The sequence below is a fragment of the Patella vulgata genome, chromosome 4 (genome assembly GCF_932274485.2).
Source record: "Patella vulgata chromosome 4, xgPatVulg1.2, whole genome shotgun sequence".
In the NCBI taxonomy this organism is placed as follows: Eukaryota; Metazoa; Mollusca; class Gastropoda; family Patellidae; genus Patella; species Patella vulgata.
The window spans coordinates 2,206,953-2,223,822 of record NC_065882.2 but is presented as its reverse complement, the minus strand read 5'-3'; the positions used below and the strand labels follow the sequence as shown (position 1 = coordinate 2,223,822).

Here is a 16,870-nt window from a genome sequence, read left to right as displayed (position 1 = left end):
GGTTTTTGAAATCGGATAAAAATTATGACCTCTATAGGGTCCACAAGCTAAGAACGCGATTTTTCGTACAATCAGGGGCCATAATTCTGGAAGTTACGGTCTGATATGCGCAAATATCGAAAGGAACCGAGATCGTTGGGTTATAAACTTACATTTCAAGTTTCAACAAAATCGGATAAAAATTGTGACCTCTATAGGGTCCACAACCTTGATATACCATATTTTTACGCTATTTGAAAACGAACGGCGGCCATTTTGTCTTCCAATTTTGGGCCGATTTTCTCGAAATTCGAACTCAGTCATCCTTAGGGTGTAACGGTGATATAATAATACGGTTTTTTAAATCGGATAAAAATTATGACCTCTATAGGGTCCACAAGTTAAAAACGCGATTTTTCGTACAATCAGGGCCCATAATTCAGGAAGTTACGGTCCGATATGCGCGAATATCGCAAGGAACCGAGATCTTTGGGTTATAAACTTACATTTCAATTTTCAACAAAATCGGATAAAAATTGTGACCTCTATAGGGTCCACAAGCTAAAAACGTGATTTTTTCGTACAATCAGGAGCCATAATCCATGAAGTTTCGATCCGATACATGCCAATATCGAAAGCAGCCGAGATCTTTTGGGGATAAACCTATATTTCAAGTTTCGTCAAAATCGGATAAGAATTGTGACCTGTAGAGAGTCCACAAACAATTGTGGACGGACGGACGGACGGACGTCCGGACGGACAGGGGCGACGGCATAATACGTCCACATGAAAATGTGGGCGTATAAAAATTGTGACCTCTATAGGGTCCACAACCTTGATATACCATATTTTTACGCTATTTGAGAACGAACGGCTGACATTTTGTCTGTCAATTTTGGGCCGATATTCACGAAATTCAAACTCAGTCGTCCTTAGGGCGTAACGGTGATATAATAATACGGTTTTGTAAATCGGATAAAAATTATGACCTCTATAGGGTCCACAAGCTAAAAACATGATTTTTCGTACAATCAGGGGCCATAATTCAGGAAGTTACGGTCCGATATGCGCGAATATCGACAGGAACTGAGATCTTTGGGTTATAAACCTACATTTCAAGTTTCAACAAAATCGGATAAAAATTGTGACCTCTATAGGGTCCACAAGCTAAAAACGTGATTTTTCGTACAAACAGGGGCCATAATCCATGAAGTTTCGATCCGATACATGCCAATATCGAAAGCAGCCGAGATCTTTTGGGGATAAACCTATATTTCAAGTTTCGTCAAAATCGGACAAGAATTGTGGCCTGTAGAGAGTCCCGGACGTCCGGACGGACAGGGGCGACGACAATATACGTCCACATGAAAATGTGGGCGTATAAAAATACATGCTTATCGATCGATATTATCTATTTCTAAAATTAAAAAAATAATAATTTATAAACCCCAGATTCAAATTTCAGTATTGTTAAAACAAAAGAAAAAAAAATAATAATAACGTATTCGAAACTATAAACCCCAATATAATGATCATTATTTTTCATATTTATTTTTTTAATAAATATTTAATACGAACAATTTTTGTTTTGAATTTATATATTTTATATTTTGTATTTTAATTTTTATTTTGTAAAATAATTTATAATTTTTATTTTGTAAAATAATTTATAATTTTATTTTTTTTTTAAAAAAAAACCCTTTCTATTGTTCTCGAGCACCATTTCGGGACTAACACATGGTTCAATTTTATTTAATTAATTCGCTTGCGCATATGGGGTCTTTAGCAGTGGGCGGAAACCAGGGCACCCGGAAAAAAAACCCACAAGGTTGGACAGGCGACCCTACTCCTTGTCACGTTCAACCGGGGAATCGAAACCACGCTAGTTGACTCAATAACAGACCTTATGATACAGTGTGCATGTGCTTACCATTCGGCCATGCACCTCAATGGCAAATAAAAATGTTATCAAGGTTAGTTTAACCCAGGTTCCTAATTCTTCCTAAGAATGTTTCTAATTGGTATTAACTACCTTTATAGATATTACATTCCAGCCTGGAGGTCGGGTGTTCGATCCCTGCATTGGCCGAGAAAGTTCATCCAGATTTTCCGGCGTGGTTCCCCCTTGTCAGTGATGCAGGACGGAGGGCCTGACAAGGACAGTTGTCTAGTCGTTCGGATGGTACGAAAAAACCGAGGTCCCGTGTACGTAAAAGATCCCTTGACAGTTGGAATTCGATATAAGATAAGGCCGTAGTGCCGCTGTCCGGGCAAAATGTCCCTCATAGCACACTGTATGGCGTATACCCGTCTTCATTAGTCCAGTTCGGAGCAGAACAGAAGGACGTTAAACCCCATATCATTTTATTTATTACATTTCATTAATGAATCTCTCTAATTACATTATCATTATTCTATGATGATGATCTAAGTCAAGAAACAGTTCGTTTAACTCATTTCAATTAGACGAATCCCCCAGACGGTATTATCCCATTGTTTTTATTGTAGTTCATCTATTTGTAATGAAACGACCAAGGCGTAAGTTAGATATTCAAGCCTGCCCATCCAAGAATACGATAACAAAGCACTCCAATTCTTATGAAATTATTTTACATTTAATTTACCTACGTTGAAAGGAAATGAAATCAGGTTCAACGTTCTGCTTCGATTGGGCTAATGAAAACGAGGCGGAGAGAGAGGGCGGGGGTGGGGGTGGTAACGGCCACTCGATACAAACTAGGTCATTTCGGGGCGTAACATACGATTCAATATTATTACAATAATTCGGAGAAAACCCATGAGGTTGGACAGGCGATCACACTCCTTGTCAGGTACAACCGGGGAATGGAAACCACGCCAGTTAACTCAATGACAAAGACTTTGTTTTTTTTTATCGTTCCGACTTTAGAAATGATGGCCGAGATTAGACTAAAATTCAAAAGCTAATATCTCGGTTCAGAGTGGAGCAATTTGACTGAAATTTTCTGCATATTTTATTTACGTTATCTAAAAATGTACGTTTTGAACTATTATAGCGAGAACTTTCTAAGCCCCTTTAACGATTGGTTTCTTTTATGGACAGCATTTACAGGTTGCCAATGATGGATATTTGTTTTGTCTAATCGAAATGCAATTACTGTGATCGACATCCGTTCTGTCCTGCTTTAAAAGCAACAGAAGATAATCGGCCTTTTGTTTTCTAGTTCCTGTGCAGTTAATCTATACGATATGGGAGATGAAATAAAGAGCTGGCAGTTCTCACTTTAATAGTTAAAAAATAGATAATGTAAAGGGAATTTAAGATACATTATGCTCGATTTAGATAAAGAGCTAGCCATTCGTGCTATAATAGTTCGAAAATGGTTAATGTAAAATGAATAGAATAATTTGAAAATTTAATTCAAATTATTCTATTGCGAGCGAAGATATTAGCCTTTGAAGGTTTGACAAGACGTGTGCAATAATTTCAACCACCGTACTGGTTGTTCGAAGCTAAGTCTCGCTCCTCAATAGCTTAAATCAAAATATGGCTGAACTGTTCTAATCTATTTAATATCGGAGAAATCCGATGCCATCGAGAGTTGATTATAGTCTGGATAATTAATTAATGTCTAATTAATAATTTAGAAAACATTTTGGGCCTATAGAAAGGCCTGCAATAGGCAGATTTAGCTCTTGCATAATGCAAGTTTAAGCCTTTGATATATTATATATGTTATATACATTATATATATGAAGGCGATGGGTGAATTTTGCATTTTCTTCTAATCTTCATCGGACTTCAAATGTCAAGGACCCTTTTACTCTCACGCCAACGTGTACAGAACCAATCTGGCTGTCTGCGACAATAAACCTTTGTTGTTCTTAGGACGTTAAACATTTAAAACCTTGTGATCTTGTCTTTATTACTGTGTAAGAAATATTCAAAGTAATATGACAAAAAAAAAACCCCATGAAGCTTTGTCGGTCAGATATGGAAAGCCCAAAACCTTCAAAAAAGCTTACCATATCCGACGTCCGAGCCACTGTTAGGGGGTTGGATGGCCGAATGGTTAGCGTGTGCGCGCTTCATCATAATAATATGGTCTGTGATCGAGTCAACTGGCGTGGTTTCGATTCACCGGTTGTACATGACAAGGAGTAGGATCGCCTGTCCAACCGTGTGGGTTTTCTCTGGGCCATCCGGTTACCTCCCACTGCTAAAGACCCCTACGTTCAAGTGAATTATTGAAATAAAATTGAATCATGTATTAGTCCCGAAATGACCTGGTTTGTGTCGAGTGGACGTTAACGTTTTCTCACGATACTGAAATTAAATATTTAACAGGAACAATGATAGGTTTTTCTATACGTCTTTATGTCACAACAGATACACAATAGTCTGCATTACAATATTTAAAATTAACATCTCTTTCTCTCAACCCCACTCCTGTAAATGTCTAAACAGGGAAATGAAATGAAATTGGGTTTAACGTTCTACTGTTCAGCTCCGGACTGGGCCAATGAAGACGGGAATACGCCACATAGTGTGCTATGAGGGAAATTTTGCCCGGGCAGCGGCACTATCGCCTACTCTTATATCGAATTCCAACTGCCAAGGGCTATAAGTGTTTTTTTTTTATTTGGTTATCTGCAACTCGGATAACAAGAGCATGCTATTAAGGATACATTATGGGAGATTAGACAAAGCGCTGGCAGTTCAAACTATAATAGTTGAAAACTAGATAATTTAATAGGAATTTGCTGAAAATTTCAGTCAAATCGATCCCTTTTGAACCGAGAATTTAGGGATTTAGCCTCGAACATCATTACTAAAGTCGGTACGATAAAAAACATAGTATCGATTATCCACTTTTTGATTTGATTATCAATGAACGTTGAGCAGCAGTTCGGATTATAATCTAGTAAATATCGCAGGCTAGCGATGACATCGAAATTTGATTATGGTCTGGATAAGTTAATTAATGTCTGATTAATAATTTAGATAACATTTTAGGTAAGAAAGACCTGCAATTGTCCGATTTAACTCTTGCATGACTTTTAAGTTACGATACTTATTATAAAGTGCACACACTAGCTTTACGTCACTAGATATTACCACCCCGTTTGGAAAAGTTATAGTGTACAGATGGGTCTTGTGGCACTCTCCATGGGTGGTTTATAATCGGGATCGGGAACTAGCTTGATGGAGGGGCTCGGGGAACAGCCGGAACACCCCTTTCCGCAGACACCGGATATTACCCGATTGTCATCATTTGTGATGTTCATTTCACTGCTGGTACTATCTTCCACCCAGGAAACATCCGGGTCAACTAGCAGTCCAGTACCCGATAGATTAATAAGGAAGTTTCCTAGAGCAGAACAACTATAAGACTCATCCACGCAATCTCCTGCTGTTCCAAAAGTTTGTACGGAGTCGTTAGTTATTGCAAATGTATAATCGTTACGGACATCTCCTGTAGCCGGAGCAAAGCTAATTTTCTGGAATGTAGTTAGACCCAAGGCGTTGGCATTAATGGTAACATCGTCGGCCATGATTTTGAAGCATTCTGGGTCATAAACATAGATGCTTTTACTGGCAAAGTTATGTTCGTGCAGGGTGATGAATGCCTCAGGGTCAGTTGTCTGCATGTTGTGGCAGTAGACCTTGGTGCGGACTCCATTTTGACTAGGTGGATACAACCAGTACTCGCCGTCAAGGAGTGCCGGGTTGCAATTTTTATGAAGAAAATTACAGTTTCTTATCTGCTGATATGGGTAACATTTAAATGATGTCCAAGTTCCAGCCGAACTACACTGCACCGTAACATTCGTATAATAATCACCTTGGCAAGGCGTAGCCACAATATCACCAAAACCATAAATCATCTTGGTAAACGTCGTCTTGTTCGCAAAGGGCTCGAAGGAGTCAAAACATCCAATGACTGTACATATATAATTAGTGAGTCTTGGTTCACAAATAGCATTATAACCACACATATGATTCTGACAATAGTTTATGTCCTTGTTCAGCCAACTGGATAAATTACTAGTAAGATATCCATTAAAGCTTTCAATATTTTCTTCCATCACCATCTCCCTATGTAACTCACAAGTGCCAGAGGAATCCTCAAAATTAAACGCCTTGCACAGCGAATAAGTAGCACAGGATCTTAAGCATTTTATCAATCCTACACTTCTGCTGATCAAAAACGGTTCCGCATTAATTCTCGTGTTTTCCAAAATACCATGAACATTAACAAATTTATCAATACTTGAACACATTTGACCGAGGAGGCACCGGTTGTGTATCAGTAGTAACAACATAACTGCAAATCGCGAACACATCCTCGGTGATATCAACCTTGTCTGATTTTGTGTTCTCAAGAAAGTGAGCTCTGGGTCATAGCAGCACGGCAAAACGTGAACACGTCTTATGTAATTTCAACCCCGTCTGTTATAAGTGGGATTGTGTTCTGCAGAAAGTGAGTTCTCTGTCACAGCAGCACATCAAATCGTGAACACGTCTTATGTAATTTCAACCCCGTCTGTTATAAGTGGGATTGTGTTCTGAAGAAAGTGAGTTCTCTGTCACAGCAGCACATCAAATCGTGAACACGTCTCCCTATCTGCTTGACTTGGAGTTGTGTTCTTCAGTCCTGAAGATGATGAACCCTCCTCGGTCGTTCAGTCTGTTATATTGATCGTGAGTTAGTTATCAGATTTTACGAGTACAATCAGTGTACATGAAAACTTCGGATATTTCTACATGTATTTCATAAAACTTGTCACATAAAATCGATAGTTTCACGCGACAAGGAAAAGGTTAAATGTACAGTTCTTTTTTTGTATATACTTTAGAAATGAAACGAGGATCAACGAAATGAAAATGAAATGAAATGGGGTTTAACGTCCTACGGTTCTGTCCCAACTGGGCTAATAAAGACGGATCGACGAGGATCAAGGTTTGGACTGACAGGAATATGTAGACCCGTGTGTAACTTTTGAAATGAAACGAGATCCTACGCCGGAGCCCGTATTCCATGTACGCGTTTTCGCCGGATACATGGAAACGGTCCCATTATATTTGCATTAGACCGACCTTTTTACCGGTGAAAACGCGTCCATGGAAAATGGGCCTTAGACTGCCAGGACGGAGGGCTTGGCAAGGACAGATTTCTAGTCGTTCGGATGAGACGGAAAACCGAGGTCCCGTGTACACATTGGTGTGCACGTAAAAGATCCCTTGACAGTTGGAATTCGATGTAAGAGTAGGCCGTAGTGCCGCTGTCCAGGCAAAATTTCCCTCATAGCACACTGTATGGTGTATGCCCGTCTTCATTAGCGCAGTTCGGAGCAGAACAGTAGGACGTTAAACCCCATTTCATTTCATTTGAAAGCCATACAAGGTCAGTGACCTATCTCAAATATTTTCAGTGAGTAGTGAGAGAGACATTTTCCGTCAGTGCGTGGAGGGCGGAGGGCCTGGCAAGGACGGAAATGAAATGGGGGTAACGTTTGTTTTTAATCTTTGTTTTTAAACACACATTATACAAGAGCTAAATCTGCCTATTGCAGATCTTTCTTTAGGCCTGAAAGTTTATAAAAACTATTAATTAGACATTAATTAACTTATCCAGACCATAATCAACTCTCGACGTCATCGCTAGCCTGCGATTTGCTGCTTAACGTTCATTGATGATTTAATCCAAAAATGAATAATCGAGGCTATGTTTTGTATCGCACCGACTTTAGTAATGATGACCGAGGCTAGGCCTAAAATTCAAAAGCTAGGTGTCTCGGTTCATTGTCTAGTTTTTAACTATTATAGTGAGAATTGTCAGCTTTTTATCAAATCTTGAATAATACCCTTTAAGGAAGCGTGCGTGTGTAAGTGGAATTAAACATTACAGCCCGACTGTTGTATTTTCATATATAATCAATTAAACAAATTAACAGCTATTATAGAAAATAAACATTTTATGAATTATTGACTAGTTTATGAATATGTTGTGAAACCTGTCTAACAGTAAGTGCAGAAGGGTTGCATTACACGCAAACAAAACTTTAAAGATCGACAAACCGGCTTCCTTTACAGTGGCTGTAATTTCCTTTCCCATTTTATGTTAGTTTCACTGTAGGCTCATCCGCCTAGATACAGAAATGAATGATACACAGGAAGATTCGGCAAAAATTAATAAAAGAAACGAATTTTAATTATTGCAACTGGAACATTAGCCCTTGTGCGTAGACAAGGGGTATTTCGACACCCCACGAACATATTCTTAACATTTGTGTGGAACTGGTTCTTAATTGTCTAGCAAGAATTTTACACATTGTCAGCTACTTAACGTCGAGTATAATGCTACAAATACAACGGAAGTGAGGCAGTGGCAACATTCACCATTTGAAAAGAAACTAAGAGTATTACCTTAATAGAAACTGGGGGACTGGTAACTTTTCTGTCCTCGATGCTAGCTTTGTATTTGGAATCTTTCTTACTGATAATTTTGTGTTGATCATTCTAACAATCTAGATCTGAAAACAAATCTAGCTGCTCTACCAACCCCGTCAAAAGACGATTCTACTTGGAAATGACTATTAAACTATTTGCAGATTTTGATGGTTTCAAAGAATACCTTATAATTCATATCTTCACTGTTAATACCTCATATTTTTTTATTTACTTTGGTTGATTATTATTCAGTCTTTATATGAAGCTCTATATTATAGTTTGATCGTATTTGAATAAAAGTATGCATACAAACACCAATTTATGTCTTGGGACTGGGGTCTTAGATTACTATACTTGTGCCGACAATGTTTTTCGTGCGACTTGTTTGCACAAGAGTGAACCTCATGTTTGTTCTGTCGGTAAAGTAGCTGTGTTTTTATCAGTCCATACAACTCAAATCTTGTCCAAGCTTTGTGTGCTGAAAAATATCATGGTCATTGACGGTCTCCTTTATCCTAAAACCTCCCACATTTTCTCAAATAAACTTTGAAAATCCCCCTTCTTACATTAGCTGACTACCAAAATAAAATCGGTTGACATTGTAGGTAACAGCGCGCACGTGCTAACCATTCAGCGATCCCCCCACCCCCGATTTGTAGGAGAGACATATGATGTGATGTGCCCCACCAGTAAACTCGATCTACGAATTATGGAGTGGAGAGCAAGACATGTTAAAGGACAATATTGGTGCCAGTCATTATCACATATGTGATAGAGCTGGTTAAACACATTCCAAATATAATTTTAACACAGAGATCATTGCTACGATAGCTGAGTAATACAGGTTTTCTGAATCGGAAGTGACGAACGCCAAAGTCATCTCTCTATATAACTGACTGATGTGACGAGTGATAACAGATACACGGGCGAATTTCTGCTCACTAATAATTCCTTCGAAGACCAAAAGTTGTTGTGTGAGATTGTGAGAGGATATCTGACAATTCATAAAAAGAATTGACTGCCACTAGATAAGTGAACACGAAAGAAAAACAGAAAAAGTCCGTGCATTACCATGTTTTTATAAGGTATAGAATGAATATAAACAAGGGAATGTACGGACTATTTCTATTTTTCTAGTGTTCTCTTATCTAATGACATTCAATTACTTTATTGAATTGTCAGGTATCCTCTTACAGTCCCATATAAGAACTTTTGGTCTTCGAAGGAAGTATTAGTGAGCAGAAATTCGCCCGTGTATCTGTTATCACTCGTCACATCAGTCAGTTATATAGAGAGATGACTCGTGTTTTCCTTTGGCGTTTGTCACTTCCGATTCAGGAAACCTGTATTACTCAGCTATCGTAGCAATGATCTCTGTGTTAAAATTATATTTGGAATGTGTTTAACCAGCTCTATCACATATGTGATAATGACTGGCTCCAATATTGTCCTTTAATTATAAGTATTGCAATGTAACCTAAGCTTATAACCTATGTATCCAGTCCTTCATATTAAATGTAGAAACGAACTTTTGCAGTGTTATTCCTGGTAGATAAACGCCTTAACTACTGAGATAGTAAGAAGAAAATACACAACGTGAAAAGAGGTCCTAGCCATAAGAAGAGAATTAGAAATATAACCAGAGACGATATTAGACGATCACAAGGCTAATAAAATGTTTAGCAGAGGAAAGTGTATGCGTCACATGTTGGATGTGAGAAGATTTTTTAGTGTTTGTGCTTTCAACATCAGACCGCTAACGCATAAGGGCGGAGGGGAGGTTCGATGGCTTAATGGTTAGCGCGTGCGCGTTAAATCATAAGGTATGTCATTGAATCATCTGGCGTGTTTTCGATTCTCTGGTTGTTCGTGACGATGAGTATGGTCACCTGTCCAACCTCGTGAGTTTTCTCCGGATCCTCCGGTTTCCTCTCATTAAACCATATGTTAGTCCCGAAATGACCCGGTTTTTGTCGAGTGAACGTTAAACGATGTTTCCTTCTCTCTCTATCTTAAATAGTTGATATCAGGAATCCATATTTTCACGGTAAGATAAAACAACCGTATTAGTTGTAATTAACTAATATGGAATTGCAATTCGTGTATTAAATGTTACGACTTTGGCTAATATTGAATGAGGACCTTGGCTAATTTAACATGCCTTGAATAGTTCTACGGTAGTGAGCATGTATATAAATAACAAAGATACAAAACAATAGAGGGAATCAACGTCCGGCCATCTTCAACTGTAGAAACAAAAGAATATATTGTATCAACTTCCGGCTCTCGTCTGGTAAGCTCCTTTAACATTTTATTAGTATTTGCGAAGCTTGCTTTGTTTAACTCACAACGACGTATCCGGTTAGTGCTAAATGATAACAATCGCATGCCCTAACCTTATTTACATCTCAACGACCGTGATAAAAGTTGAGCTGACTTTAACAAATAAATTTAGCCGGATGTATCCTGTGATTGATTAATACAATCTATAATGGATATAATCAATATCAGCCGTGTTGTGAGATTTCTCAGGTGTTTGTTTGTGAAACTCCTCATTTTATTTAACATGCATGATTGATTTTAACCTTGATTGATTGATTGTATTGGTTGAGATCGAGAGAGCGAGAGAGAGAGAGAGAGAAAGATAGAGGGAGAGAGAGAGAGAGCCGGTGGCATCAAGGGTTGATTATGGTCTTGGCAAGTTAATAAATGCCTATGTAAATATACATTATGCAAGCGCTAAACCCCATTTTAGTTCATTTGTCACAAGGTTCCCCTGCACTATTGCAGTAGAACTTTTGCGAACTGTCAGGCTATCGTCATCGTTAAACATGTCATGCCCATCGCAGGTCTTTCTTTAGGCCTGAAATGCGATCTAAATTATTTAGACATTAATTAACTTATCCAGACCATAATCAACTTTCGATGTCATCGCTAGCCTGTAATATTTACTGGATTTGAATCCGATCTGATGCTCAACGCTCATTGATGATTAAAACTAAAAATGGATAATGGAGACTATGTTTTTTATTGTACCGACTTTAGTAATGATGATCGAGACTAGGCCTAAAATTCAAAAGCTAATATCTCGGTTCAGGGTGGATCAATTTGACTGAAATTTTCCGCAAAGTCCCTCTATAGTATCTAGTTTGTAACTATTATAGTGAGAACTGCCAGCTCGTTATCTTTATCTAATCTCCCATAATGTATCTGTAATAGCAGGACGGAGGGCCTGACAAGGACAGCTGTCTAGTCCTTCGGTTGAGACGAAAACCGAGGTCCCGTGTATACATTGGAATGCACGTAAAAGATCCCTTGGCAGTTGGAATTCGATATAAGAGTAGGCGATAGTGCCGCTGCCCGGGCAAAATTTCCCTCATTGCACACTGTATGGCGTATGCCCGTCTTCATTAGCCCAGTATAGAAGCAGAACAGTAGGACGTTAAACCCCATTTCATTTCATTTCATTTGTATCTTTAATAGTTTATATAACATTTAAGGCCTAAAGAAAGACCTACAATGTACAGATTTAGCTCTTGAATAATGTATTTATTGTGATTTAAACAATATTTTATTCAAATAAGATAAGTGTTGTATACATATACACTTCTGAAGGTAAGGATTCAAAAACAAGCCAAGGCTTATATTAATTCGTCTCCTTATATATTAAGTATACTACAAATACAACTGTGATATATACACTTCTCATACAAATACATTTAACGGTACAATATTTAATATTCACACTAATCGTGCATGCAAGTAATTTAACAGTTAGTGTCACTTACATTGCCTTACTATTTCATAATACGCTTGCCTTGCATCATGTTTTGTGGACGTCAGATGTATATTAACCGAAAAGTAATTAATTTAGATGGTATTTTACGATGGTTATTGTAGTCTTTTAGATAAATGTATAAATGTGTGGACTGTATTGAAAATGTGCGTATTTATTTGTAAGGTATTATTGCTATCACCATTGGTTAACGTTTGTAAGTTAATAAAAATATTTGGTAATGTATTTATAGTTTGGAATCTAACATTGGTAAATTTTGGACAATATAATAAATAATGTTCCGTATCCTCTATGTAGTGGCCACATGAACATGCTGGGTTGTCCGTTAAGTGCATGACGAATTTATGGTAGTTTAAGTTACTTTTATTGTGACGCAGTTTTGTATGGATTATTTGAGAAGAACGCTTTCCGGTGTAAAAATATTTAGGTACTAATTTATCATCATTGGTTAACTGTGCTTTAAAAAGTTTTATACTAGGGCATGCTTTCATATGCTCGGGTAAATTATTCCAGTCTTTTATTACGGACGGTAAAAAGGAGTTTTTATAAAATGTAGTATTAGCAAGAATATTTCTATATAGTTGTGAATTCCGCGTTTCGTAAGGGTTTACGTCCGAAGATTTGTGAGGAACTAGAATAGACAAGTAACCTGGAGTTATTTTATTCACCATTTTGTAAAATAAAATTAATTTATGACGATATCGTCTAGTTTCAAGCGAAGTGAATCCGGATTCTTTATACAATAGATAATGAGATGTACCTCTCACTAATCCAGTAATTGTTCTAAGTGCATCAAGGTTTAAGTTTTCAAGTACAGTACTTTCGTGTTTAGTACAGTTATTCCAGATTACGTCACCGTAATCGAATAACGGTACTATAAATGCTTTATATATTGTCTCAAGAGACCTTCTGTTTAAACGATATTTTAAACTTCTGAAACAATCTATAAATTTACTAACTTTAGTCACATTTATTGTGTTTCAAGGTTAAATTCTAATTCTACCGCGATCGATTTGATGAAATATTGACAATGTAAAACCATTAGATGAAGACAGCCTGTCTATTTTAATATAGACAATGACAATAATAATACCAATTGTTGTTAGTACTTACCAACACAAATATTTAATAAAACAAAAATATCCCCTAATATACACATTTATTAATAAAGCTTTTTACAAAACATTTACATGCACAAATATAGCCATATTTTATAGGTATTCTTTCTTTATGCGGGAGGTTGGATGGTCGAATAGTTAGTGTACGCGCGCTGTATCATAAGGTCTGTCATTGAGTCAACTGGCGTGGTTTCGATTCCCCGGTTGTACATACAAGGAGTAGGGTCGCCTGTCCAACCTCGTTGGTTTTCTCCGGGTTCTCCAGTTTCAGCGAATTATTGAAATAAAATTGAACCATATGTTAGTCTCAAAATGACCTAGTTTGTGTCGAGTGGACGTTACGCCCCATTTCTGTTTCTCTCCCTTTTTAAAATCGCTTAACATGGATGTTTTCAAACTAACTCAACGAATAAAGGGAGATAACTTTCAAAATGTAGATCAGGTTTCAGACTAGTAATTTTCTCCGATTTGTAGGATCTTACTTCTCGCGACAGTGATTTCATTTTCTTGGCCTGTAATGTTTTTTTTATAAACATTCCGATGACGTTCATCTTTATAACCACAAATTGTCCAAATTGTCGCATTCATCTGATTAAAATATGAAAGGAGGTTGACCATCCCGATTTTCGTTTAGGACAGGTCAAAGAAATCTCTAGACTCTGACATAATTTTGTAGGTGAATATCACAATTCGTTTTAGTTTGGGGATCACGGTGGCTAAGTGGGTAAGGCACTGGCTCGCTAGCCTGGAGGTCGGGTGTTCGATCCCTGCATTGGCCGAGAAAGTTCATCCAGATTTTCCGGCGAGGTTCTCCCTTGTCAGTGATGCAGGACGGAGGGGCTGACAAGGACAGCTGTCTAGTCGTTCGGATGGTACAAAAAACCGAGGTCCCGTGTACACATTGGCGTGCACGTAAAAGATCCCTTGACAGTTGGAATTCGATATAAGAGTAGGCCGTAGTGCCGCTGTCCGGGCAAAATTACCCTCATAGCACACTGTATGACGTATACCCGTCTTCATTAGCCCAGTTCGGAGCAAAACAGTAGGACGTTAAACCCCATTTCATTTCATTTCATTTTCATTTCAGTTTATTTCCTCATCCTTTCGCTTATAAAATCATGACTATTCACCCAAACCTGACAGATAAAAGAAATTCAATTCGATTCTAGACCAAGCTATAAATAGACGAATTATCACGTAATCGGGAAACAATTACTTAACGGTGCCATTCCGATTTTAACGGAGTTCCAGAAATAAAAGTCTGTATACGTATGATATTTAAGCGTCAAAATATAGAGGAATGGTTTGAAAACGTATCACGTTTATTGAGTTAGTTGCTCGGCTTTAAGGTAGTTTATTTCAGGGCTTTTAACATAAAATCAAGCAGTTTTATTCTCTAAAATATAATGCCGATTGGCCCTTTAACAATCGCGAGACAGACCGAAAAAATGATAAAACAAAAGCTAAAAAAAAAAAGTGAAATGGAATGGGGTTTGATATGTTGCTATGGGAGATATGTTTCCCGCAGAGCGGCGGTACGGACTACAATTTTTTCGAATTTTAACTGTCACGTTTTCTTTTACGCACATGCTAATGTATACACGGGACATGTGTTTTTCATCCCAACCGAACGAACGACTAGATATTGTCTCCTATCATGACCGCCCCCCCCCCCCCCCCCCCTCTGAGAGAGAGAGAGAGAGGGGAGAGAGAGAGAGAGAGGGAGAGAGAGAGGGAGAGAGAAAGAGAGAGGGAGAGAGAGAGAGAGAGAGAGAGAGAGAGGGAGAGAGGGGAGAGAGAGAAAGAGAGAGAGAGAGAGGGGAGAGAAAGAGAGAGAGAGAGGGGAGAGAAAGAGAGAGAGGGAGAGAGAAAGAAAGAGAGAGAGAGAGAGATGGAGAGAGAAAGAGAGAGAGAGAGAGGGAGAGAGAGAGAGGGGAGAGAGAGAAAGAGAGAGAGAGAGAGGGGAGAGAGAGAGAGAAAGAAAGAGAGAGAGAGGGAGAGATAGAGATAGAGAGAGAGAGAGAGAGGGAGAGAGAGAGAAAGAGAGAGAGAGAGAGAGATGCTTCAATTTTATTTCAACAATTCGCTTGCGCATAGGGGTCTTTAGCAATGGGAGGAAACCGGAGGACCCGGAGAAAACCCACAAGGTTGGACAGGCGAGACATGACATTGACACAACAGGCAATGTCCTGATGTCTACCATGTAATTGTTTTTATGCAGCGCATACCACTTTATTAAATGTCCTTATCTTCGTATAGTTTCTACCGCGTTTACAAGGTTCTCGGGGAAAATGGCATAACTCTGGAACGAAAGGTCGCAGAATCGATAGTGTTCGTCCTCTGGTGGCCGCAATGCTTCACATCATAATTGGAAAAAATAACCGTCTAAAATCTGTTGTCGTTATCGCTCCCAAAAGCCAGGGTGTTGTCGTTAGTACCGGGAATCCTCGTATTTAAGCCCTGTCGTTACGAGTTTAAATTTCGAATTTAAGCCCATGGGCTTAAATTTAAAATTTATTTTAGAGTGGTCTCCCTTTTAAATTTCCAAGCCACATGTGAACTACAGGCTACGAGGTGTTCTCAAGTCACACTCCGGTCTTGTACTGCCAGGTGAGGACCAACTCAGTGACGGGTCGTTAGAGGTTTCCAGTTCAGACGAGGACATTGATGTGTAACAGATGCTCACCATACTAGTAAAAGCTATCCCTGAGATTTGATTTGCTCAAATAACTTTGAAATTTAAAGTTTATGGACAGTTTCATTTTGTATTTCAGAACATTTAAGTGACGATGTATTGATGAATTTGATTCGTTCCATTTAAAATTATAAAAAGAACCCAAATGTTTGTCGTTTTTTCCTCTTTCCGAATTTAAGCCCTGGGCTTAATTTCAGAAGAAATGTTTCATCACTGACATGGTCAAATTCGAAATTAAGCCCAGGGATTAAATACGAGAATTCCCGGTACCCCACGCATCTTCCAACCACCCGTAGAACAACAGGTTAACTAAAACGGGTGGTTGAGGTATATTAATGTATATATGAACGATGGGGGAATTGAAATCGGTCACGAGATTGCTCTGTGCCGTGGTCCCTTGTCAAAGGAATCGCGTCTAGTCTAGTCTTTCGTTTAGGCCTACATGCAACAAAACAGATGGTCTCTGAAATTGGTTTTTACACACTGCATGCTGTAGACCTGTTTTCTTTAGCTCAGTTGCTGTAGAATAGTAAGACTTTAAACCCCATTTTATTAAAGGAGCTATACCGCTAATAATGGGAACCTAGAAACTGACACAAATGTGCCACAACGCATATAATAATGTAATATGAATGTATATAAACTGATTTACATTCAATCGGTCTGTTATTTAGTCAACTGGCGGGGTTTTGATTTCCCGGTTGTACGTGACAAGGAGTAGGGTCGCCTGTCTAACCTCGTGGGTTTTCTCCGGGTCCTCCGGTTTCCTCCCACTGCTAAAGACCCCTACGCGCATGCGAATTATTGAAATAAAATTGAACCAGGTGTAAGTCCCGAAATGACCTAGT

General features: G+C 38.4%; 1 protein-coding gene across 1 annotated transcript; it reads right to left on the bottom strand.

Moving 5' to 3' along the window:
• Nucleotides 1-4,596: 4,596 nt before the first annotated feature.
• LOC126819714 (uncharacterized) lies at nucleotides 4,597-6,564 on the bottom strand. Its single transcript, XM_050547918.2, has one exon. It carries the CDS (start codon nucleotides 6,304-6,306, stop codon nucleotides 5,095-5,097), a length of 1,212 nt encoding a protein of 403 aa, XP_050403875.1. The 5' UTR covers nucleotides 6,307-6,564; the 3' UTR covers nucleotides 4,597-5,094.
• Nucleotides 6,565-16,870: the final 10,306 nt, after the last annotated feature.